At 42.4% G+C, this 9,994-nt stretch overlaps 1 protein-coding gene across 1 annotated transcript; it reads left to right on the top strand.

Moving 5' to 3' along the window:
• The first annotated feature begins 5,719 nt into the window (after nt 1–5,719).
• Nucleotides 5,720–7,751, top strand: LOC137188896 (uncharacterized). The gene is made up of 5 exons (XM_067598484.1): nt 5,720–5,772; nt 6,053–6,081; nt 6,198–6,423; nt 7,332–7,445; nt 7,541–7,751. The coding sequence occupies exons 1-5, from the start codon at nt 5,720–5,722 to the stop codon at nt 7,749–7,751; spliced, it is 633 nt and encodes a 210-aa protein (XP_067454585.1).
• The last annotated feature ends 2,243 nt before the right edge of the window (nt 7,752–9,994 follow it).

Genomic DNA, 9,994 nt, shown 5'->3' with positions numbered 1-9,994 from the left:
CACATTTAGTGTGCTCACTGACCCATCTTTGAGTTTCTGATAAATCATAAAGACAAACTTTCCAATGTATACATTAACAGATTGAGTTAATGAAGTTAAAGTAGGCTGTATGGACAGGTGATCTGCGGGAGAAAGAAAACGTGATGATGACATCTAGTGGGCAGGTGAAACATGGCAGAGTCTGAAAATGTTAACAGATGGTGAGTACATACACATCACTAGCTGTCACTGTTCTGGGGCTGGATCCTCTGAAGCCCACAAGGCCTGTCCCATTTCACTGGCTTAGAAATTCAGCTTTATTTTGCCCGAAATTGGAGGACACAAGTAGTGGTCAGAATGTTATATGCTCATTTTCAACACTTAGCTATGTCCCAATACCATACTACATATTAATAGTATACTGTATATACTATATGATTACTATATGATGCATTGCATGGTGGGATGATAATGTATCAATAGCACACTCAAGAATTGAATGTTTTTTTAATGCATTGTATATTTTTGTATGTATATTTTTTTAACAAACTAGGTGCACAAAAATTAGTATACAGATTTTGGACACAGATATACTGTCAGGAAATATCACATGACCATATCATTTTTACCAGGTATTTGCGTTCAGGAAGGTCATTGTTGCTGGCAAATTTATCACATACCATAAATCCACTGTAGGGTGTAAATCAACCAGGAAAGTCGATGTTGATTACAATTGTGGTCCTTCCACTTGCCTTCCCACGGGATCTTTTTTGAACATACTGTCACAGATATATCCATGCTGAAACTATTAAATCCTGAATGAATCCTATCACTATTGATATTATTATTATTATGATAAACCGAGCATGGCTGTCACTGTCAAAAGGCTGTGATCTGTGTTTGGATGGGAGAAGCTAAAATGTGTTGAGATACTGAAGGCAAACTTTGTGCTTTTTAAGTGTGTAACCTTAAAGCCTTTTTAGAGAAATGACTCAAAAGAGGCAGTGTTTTTGAAAGCCTGTGTGGATGAGTCAATTTTGACTGAAAAAGAGCTCACCAGAGGCTCACCATGTAATGAAAAGAAATTATTTGTGCTGAGATGAAAAGTTTTTCTTTTCTTTTTTTGTCTTCTTTTGCATTCATGCAGCACTTGGACAAGGAGGCACAATGATTGATACAAAGTACCAACAATAGCAGCCACCATCAGCCTCTTCCTTCACCAGATACCTCTGCATCTTCTTTGGATCAGAAAGACTAATGTGCTGTCAAACCAACTTTCAAAAGAGATAACCATAAAACTATATGATACTTGGCCACCCAGAGTCTCTCTCAAGCAACACCTAGTCTATATACCCTCAGAGATTTCAAAGAAATATATTAATGAGCCGCTGTAAGTCATCTGGGAATTCCCCATAACTCTTATGAACCAGATGTCTATAAGCTAAAAGTTTACTCATTATACTACTTGAACTGGTGTGGTGGTTGTTTCAGCTTAAGATGAATTTCCTCTCAGAGAGCTTGCCAAGTGCAAGGTGATAAATCTTATAATCTACACCCTGATAAATGTGAAGTCTGGGTCAGAGTTTAAATTCTATTAATGGCGTTCTATTCAGCAGGGAAGAAATACTTTTATTACATCCACATATTGTTTTAACTTGGGGCTTTTGACTGAAATACCATGATTAATAATAGAGTCTCTGTTTGATGATGAAAGCTGGCTGCCTCTTAAAATGCTGTTGTTATGTGAAATATTTTCCTTCAAGGAATATTAATTGTGAGGTGGAGCCTGAGAAGATACTTTTATGAGATCAAATGGAATATAAAGTGAAGAAATGATTAACCGTATTTTCCTCTGATCTCACATGTTTGAACTGAACAAAATCCACGTGCGACCCAGAAATGACAGTACAGGAAAATGGTCCTGGGATTCAAATCTGGCATAATACCAAACACAAACTGTTTTGTCAAGAGGTTGACTACACAGAGGGATGAGCAAAGAGAGATGGAGGCAAATAGATGCAGTAGACAGGGGTCAAAGTTCATGAAAATAAACATTGCACTTGTTTGGACTGGTTTGTGTTGTTCTCTCTGCGGGACGTCCGCCTATTTCCTTAGGGTGTCATCAGCTAATGTTTCATTACTCCTGTATTTTACTTGCTTTCTTTTGATGCCACAGTGGAATTGTGACAATCTCCATTACGTATGAGGGGCCGCTATCTCGCACAGCTGCTCCCTCCTCAGCGATCGCCCTCAATCAGGCCTCACTTTGATTTATTACTTCCTGCTATCCTTGGGGTTGTTGAATTTCACTACACCGTCTGTGTAGCTGCAATTCAAAACGCCAGCTCCTCCATTGCTTGGGAGTGCTGACCGCAAGGCCTAGCTGTAGGATCTAAAATAGTTTGGAGTCAGGGAATGAGATAAAGGGAATGGAAAACAAAATTACTCTCCTTCCTAAGCTCGGCTGGTTATGGGCAGGTTGCAGGCTTGTGAGAACTTGCTGGTCGTGTGTGGGTGACCCGAGTGACTTCTGGCCCCTCAGGGAGTGGTGGGTGGAGGCACCACTTGGGTCATTGTTCCATTATCTCTTATTTGGATTAGCAAGATTAAAATACCTCCGTATCAGCCTTGTTTGTCCACACATGATGATAATCGAGTGTATGAAATCTCTGTTGAGGATTGTCTTGTGGAGTGAGTGTCAGGCCTTATTAGGGACGTGTTCAGCTCGGGGTCACTGAGACTGCAAGGTCAGGGCCGGGGGAACCCTCCTCCACCCTTCCCACATCTTCCTCCACTTCCTGTCCCAACAGCTGGCTCTTCCTCATTCTCTAGCTGGAAAGCAGGCTTACCAGCATGCATAAAACAGCACTGAAGGTAATAGGGAAGAAAGACAGAGCCTGCAGGGTCAGGTAGTCAAGCAACAAAAATCACTGCAGACTCTTAACATCCCCTCTTCTCTGAATACAAACTTCTGTCATCAGGAAGGAGACTCCATGTACCAAAGTGCAAATCAAACTGCTTGAAGCTATCATTTGTTCCAGCCTCCATCAAGCTGCTGAACTCTAATGCTAAATCTTAATTCTTACAGTTCCTTTAAGCCGTCATGTTGTCAATGTCAAATGGAGTCAAATGTTTCTTTTATGTTTTTAAGATGTTTTTATGTGAAGCAACTGTCTAGCATCATGTCAAACATTTGACATCACATATTTTTGTCATGTTTTTGTTTTTTAATGTGAGGCAACGGACCGTAACACTGTGCCCAAGACAAATTTCCCCATGGGGACATCAAAGTTTACTCTGTTCTACTGCTGAAAAGCTTTAATTCATCATTTCACAGACTTCAATGCAGATGGAGAATTTCGATTAAGAAAATATTTATTGAGAGCAGATAGTGAACATTCATTTTAAACCAAAACAAAATAAAAATCCCAACCACATTGTTTCCATCAATCTTTTTTCCTATTTAGATTTTATGTATCCATTGATCAACATCACAGAACCTGTTTATCTCAAGAAAACTAGATGCCAGCTTATATTGCTTTTAATGAAATGATTTTACACATGAAGTTTACTCAGCCTGTGTATAATGTCTTCTCTAGGCTCTAGGGGAGCTTTGTGTGAGAAAACAACCCTGATGACATCATAGTGATGTCCTTATCTCATTTTGGGCTTTACCCAAAAGTCTGAATCACAAACTGGAAGCGTGGAGTTTGAAAGAAGTGGGCATTACCAGGGAGGGAGGCTATAACTAAAAGATGCTTTAAATGGGATTATTGGAAATGTAGGATGCAGTGTTCTTGGAGCTTGACTCATAGGGACTAAAAATCAGGATATGTCAGTCTCGGCTGTCTATGTGAAACATAATCAAAGTTCCAAAACTTGAGGTGAAAATTATGTAAAAATGCTAAAAATCAAAAGCTCAGGCTTCAGCCTGCTGTGAAAGCTTTGTTTGCAATGTTATCTCTACTTCTCCTTCAAACTGTCATCAGATTGCTGTTCGTGTTGTCCACTCACATATTTTGGTTCAGATTTGGGCTCAAACATGTATGGTACTTGAGAAGTTTATATTTTGAGTAAAGGAAGGGAAAAAGAAGGGTGAAAGTGAAGTGAAATCTGTCTACTACTGTTTGTTTACGCAGCCAACCAACCAATCAGGACAGAGTGGGCTCATCGGGAGGGGGGCTTTAAAGAGACAGGAGCTAAAACGGCCTGTTTCAAACAGAGGCTGAACTGAGTGGCTGCAAAAAGAGCCAGTATAAGATGAATAAGTTATTCCAGTAGAGCTCCAGAATATAAATATATACCTGGAAATGTGCGTGTTCTATCTCACACAGGCTCACAGGCTCACATAGCTGGCCAATCAGGACAAACCTACCAACTATGTGTGTCCCACACAGTATAAAAGTTGGCGTCTTGCTGCAGCTCACATCCTTTTCTCTTTGGTGATGGCAAAATCAGCTCACTGCATCCCTTGTGGCCAGTATATGAGTTGACATGTTATGTTGAATGCACGGCCCCCTTTTGGCGCACTGAACAGCTGTTCGTGCACTATGGAGAGGGAGTGGCCGGTAAAGCCCTATCCAAGAAGCGCCTAGCTAGTTGGCTTTATGAGTGCATCTTCCAAGCTAACAGGCAGGCAGGAAAGAAACACTTGATGCTTCTCTGGCCTCTGCCTCTACTCCAGCCACTGCTGCTGCTGCTCTGGCCGCTGCTTCTTCTCCTACTCCGGTCACCATCCCCGAGGACCCCTGGCTTCAGTTCGGGGCTAAACCTATAGCCCTGATCAACTCCACTCCATAACAGCCAGAGCCACATCATTACCAGCCCTGGGTTGTGGTGGGCAACCACAAAAAGAGGGGAAGACTCCCCTTGAATCTCCGTGAATTGATTTGACATCCTCAATTCATATGAGTTCCTTGCACTGGCTGGGAACCCGCGGTCTCTTCCACCTCCCATGGGAAAACCTCGGTTTTGGTCTCCAGCTAACTCACTGCAGGTCCGCCGCGCAACATATATAAAGTTCCAGACCCGTCTCCACCCTGATGTGCTTCTGCTGGACTGGAGGTCTTAGACAAGCCGGATAAACATCAAGATTCCAGTCTGGTCTCTCTCATTTACCTGCCCATCCAGGAACACCCCTAGTCCAACAACGTAGGACACAGTGTTGGGCTCCATCTCACCACCGCCATACCAGTTCAGTGACCTGCAGAGCTGCTGTGTGCTCCCACCACCACCATCAGCTGATGCCAACTCTTCCACCATCAACACTCATCATTGGTGACTCGATAGTCAGAAATATGAGAGTCATACATGTGGGTACGAATGACATTAAAAAACAACAGCCCGAACTGTTAAAACGTTACTTCATAAATCTTTTCAACATCCTTACACAGTCCCACAGCAGAGCCTATGTCTCTGGGCTGACCCCCTCTTTCACCCAGAGTGGGGTGTTTAAGTTGCCTTCTCAGGCTCAGCAGCTGGCTGTCGTCTGTATGCAACTTCTACGGCATGTGCTTTGTTGATAACTTCAATCTCCTCTGAGAATGGGGACATCTTTTCAGTGCAGATGGTCTCCACTTGAACAGAGCTGGTGCAAGGGTGCTTTCTGCCAACCTGGCATACAACATTTGCCATCCACGTGCACCCATGTCCACCTGCACATCATGTCACCACAATGTTACTATTCATCGGTCCAGTGCTGTGCATCACTTCTGTTCCCCTGGTCCTAGTCCCTACCACAATGGTTCCACCTCGCACACCAACACACCAACACATCTACTGGGCTCAGACCATGTAGCTCCAACATCACTGTCAGGATTAACTCTGATATGATCACCTCCTCTCTGCCCAGAGCCACCCTGTTTTCTGACGTCATAAGTATTGTTTCAAAGAGCAATCAGGTAATAAAATTATTGTATAACTCAAATCTGGACTTCCTGTGTATTTCTGAGACATGGCTGAAAGAATCAGCTCCCATTAGTGTATTTATGGTACCAGGATATGAATGTTTCCGTTATGGTACCTGAAGATTCTCTAGTGTTTCCCTGTTTTTTCCTCTTCCCTGTGTTTCCAGTGCTCCCCTGTCCCATGTTGTGGCTGTGGGTGTGTGTGTGTGTGTGTGTGTGTGTGTGTGTTTGTGTGTATGTGTGTGTGTGTGTGTGTGTTGGCCTGGACGTGGCTCTCCTGGCTCCCAGCTCCACACTCCTGGCTGCAATCAGCTCATCAGCATGACCAGGTTCTTAGAGGTATTGTGGAGACTTTAAGGGGCCTCACAGCCAATGTGGCCCAGATTGAGAGCCAGCTCAACCCTGCCCCCACACATCACTCCCCGTCTGCCTCTGGACCCCCAGCTCCCACTCCACCTTCTGATATGCCTGTTTACGTGCCAAGAGAACCTCATGTTCCTGCGCCTGAGCGCTACGATGGAGATCTGGGGACATGCAGGTCCTTTTTGCTTCAGTGCTCCCTCGTGTTTGAGCAGCAGCCTCAGACTTACTCCACAGATAAGTCCAAAGTAGCTTACGTTGTAGGGTTGCTTACGGGGAGGGCTAAAGCTTGGGGAGCGGCAGTTTGGGATAGCTCACTGTCCATTACTTCTTCCTATGATAACTTCGTGGCAGAAATGAAGAAAGTTTTTGATCATCCTGTCAGGGGTAGAGACACCAGTAAGCGTCTTTTGTCACTTCATCAGGGTTCCCACAGTGTAGCAGAGTTTTCAGTTGAGTTTAGGACTTTAGCGACTGAGTCAGGGTGGAATGACAAGGCTCTTCAGGGGTTTTTTTTAAGCGGGCTCAGTGACACAGTTAAAGATGAGCTAGCAGCTAGGGATGAGTCCACTAGCCTAGATGAATTAATCCCATTGGCCATTAGACTAGACAATCGATTGCGGGAGCGCCGTAGGGAGAGAGACAGCCGTCCATCTTTGTTTTCTTCTCGCCCTACCCCTCCACCTCTCACGAGAGCGAGTCCTGGGCCTGTGCCTGCTTCCCGTGCAGTGCCTTGACCTCTAGCCCTACCCCCAGCGGAAGAGGAACCTATGCAGCTAGGTCGTGCCCGTTGGTGCAGGTTTTTCCTTTGTTTCTAAGAAAGATAAGACCCTTCACCCTTGTATTGATTATCGTGGACTCAATAAAATCACCATCAAGAACAAGTACCCTCTGCCCCTTATCAGTTCCACTTTTGAGCCCCTTCAGGGAGCCACCATCTTTTCGAAACTGGACCTCAGAAATGCCTATCACCTTGTCAGGATTAAAGAAGGAGATGAATGGAAAACTGCCTTTAACACTCCCCTTGGCCACTTTGAATATCTCGTCATGCACTTCAGTCTCACCAATACCCCCGCTGTCTTCCAGGCACTGGTCAATGATGTCCTTCGGGACTTTCTCAATCGTTCTGTGTTTGTTCACCTGGATGACATTCTCATCTTCTCCCGGGACTTGGAGGAACACACCCAGCATGTCAGACAGGTGCTCCAAAGACTCTTCGTTAAGTTATTCGTTAAGGCATATTTAGTGATTTCTCAAAGTTTGGACTTGTTACTAACTGCTTTTTCTCTATCCAGTGCTCCTGGACCATTACCTGCCTGCCTGCCAGCTTGCCTGCTCTGGGGCCCCCTACCACCTACTCCCTCCTGCCTGCCCTTGCCATTCTCCCTCACCCCTCTCAGCCCTCCAGTCCTCGGCCTCAGCCTGCTTCATCCCCACTCCATCCACCTCAACTCCCCCCCCAACTTCCCTGGCAATAAAGCCTTACTTCGTTTAACGTCACTCTAGTCTGTGTCTGCATTTGGGTCCAAACTGCAAACCACAACAGTTTCAGATAGGAGAGAACTGAAGGAAGAGGTGGGGTGTGCTTATATATGTAAAAATGGCAGAAAATGTGAACATGTTCTGTTGTGGCTGACACTCTAGAATATGCCAGGTTGAAAATACTTTTGTCTAAACAAATGTCATTTAATATCATAGGTGTATACAGGCCCCCTTCAGCAAATGACACATTCTATGATCAACTTGATTAAAATCTTGAAAAAAGATGAAAAGACTACAGAGAAATTCTACCTAGAACAATTAGTCAAAGGCTCAACAAGGATTGCAAAACTCTCTAGTACACAAATAGTTATTCAGTAACAAACTGTCAAGAATAACCAAAAGTTATAATTTGATTACTGGCTTATCTGATCACAATCTAACTCTATTTGTGGGAAAAATGACAAAAAAATAGATTTAAGAGTACTGCGACCACTAAGATCAACATCTTTCATGGCATTCTTAAAACTAAGCAAGATGAATTTGACAATGAAATTGCTAGTTTGAAATGGGATGATGTATATCTTCTGATGATCTGGATGGTGGCTGTAACACAGAATTAATTCTGTTAGGGAAAGATTTACTGTAAGGGTCCAGAAAAACCTACCCTGGTTTAATGAAAGCCTGTGGAAACTGATGAAGTCAAGAGATGCAGCACTGAGGAAAGCAATGAAATCTGGATGAGACACTGATATGCAGATTTATAAATGTCTGAGGAACAACGTTATCCAAGAGGTGAGATTAGCCAAATATTGTTTTTATCTCAAACATAATTAATGAGGCAAAAGGAAACATTAAACTGATCTGGAACAATATTGATAATCTTACTGGGGGGACCCAAAGTTTTTGGGAGATTTTCAGCTCAAAGCATATATAGAGTTAATCGAAGATAATCTTTTTATTGCTTATGTCTTTAATATCTTTCCTTGAGTCTGCATATGAGTTAAGTAAAAAAAATAACAAAAAGGGAATTGGATATTGTTCTTATAAATACTACAGGCCAGGTTTTTGAGCTGGCAGAGACCACTGAGATACAATTAAACAAGATCATCAGCTCCTTAAAAAGTTCCAAAAGAAGAGATGCTTTCCAATTTGACACCATGCTTGTTAAATCAGACAAAGATACTCTAACTCCTCCCATTGCTCACTTAATTAACTTGGCTTTTAAACACAGCTGATAACACCCTGATAACTGGAAATGTGCCATTGTAAACCTATATTTAAACCACCTTGAAGCCAGCAATTATAGACCAATAAGCATACTGCCAGCACTCAAAGGTTGCAGAGAAAATTGCTGCTGAACGATTAACAACTTTTCTTAGCACAAGCAATTTTGGTCTACATCACATGCAGTTCAGCTTTAGAGCAAATCATTCCACCGAAACTGCTACCTTGCACTTAATAGAGCAAATTAAATCAAGGCTTGATGGAAAAGCAGTGGTTGGTGCTGTGTTTTTAGATCTATTTATAGCATTTTACACAGTCAATCATGCCGTTTCAATCTCCAAACTCTCTAAATTTAATTTTTCATCTAGGGCACTGGCATGGATGTCTTCATATTTATCTAATAGGATACAATGAGTTAAAGTTTGTGATGCACTGTCCAGTAACATGAGGTGTACAATGGGTGTTCTACAAAGGTCAGTGTTAGATCCCCTATTATTTAGCCTGTTTATTAATGATCTCCCTCAACAGTGTTATGACAGAACTGCAAATGTATGCTGATGACACTGTTGTATACACACATGCAAAAACAGCTGAGTTAGCAGCTGCTAAGCTAACAACTGCAATGGAAAGGATCACACAGTGGCTTGATCAATCATGTCTCAGTCTGAATGTTGATAAGAAAAAAGGTATGTTTTTCACTAAAAAACATGGTACAACCTCAGAATGCATATATTTTCATCAATGGCGAAAGCACTGATGTCACTGATTTTAAATATCTCTGCATGGTACTGAATCCAAATTTTAATTTTAAGAAACATAAACAATATGTTTAAAAAATGGTAAAAACCTTGAAGTACAGTCTGGCAAACTTTTGACATATCAGAAATTTTGGCATTCTATGATCCTTTTCCATATGTCTGATTGTATTACATATTGGGGGCAGGCTGGTGAGACAGCCATATGACTTCTTGAGTCATCATATAAACAAACTCTAAAAACAAAAAGCTGATGCATTACCATTACTATAGGATACTTAAGAAATA

Source organism: Thunnus thynnus, chromosome 9, assembly GCF_963924715.1.
Source record: "Thunnus thynnus chromosome 9, fThuThy2.1, whole genome shotgun sequence".
Classification (NCBI taxonomy): domain Eukaryota; kingdom Metazoa; phylum Chordata; class Actinopteri; order Scombriformes; family Scombridae; genus Thunnus; species Thunnus thynnus.
The sequence above is the reverse complement of the archived record's forward strand: the minus strand, read 5'-3'. Positions and strand labels throughout refer to the sequence as shown.

What these genes read in the sequence shown, in the direction of transcription:
- LOC137188896 (XM_067598484.1), top strand. Translation starts at nt 5,720, where the DNA reads ATGGTTCCACCTCGCACACCAACACACCAACACATCTACTGGGCTCAG. An exon ending in ATCTACTGGGCTCAGACCAT is followed by an intron (nt 5,773 to 6,052) that starts GTAGCTCCAACA and finishes CTGTGTTTCCAG; the next exon opens with TGCTCCCCTGTCCCATGTTG. An exon ending in ACACCCAGCATGTCAGACAG is followed by an intron (nt 7,446 to 7,540) that starts GTGCTCCAAAGA and finishes TTCTCTATCCAG; the next exon opens with TGCTCCTGGACCATTACCTG.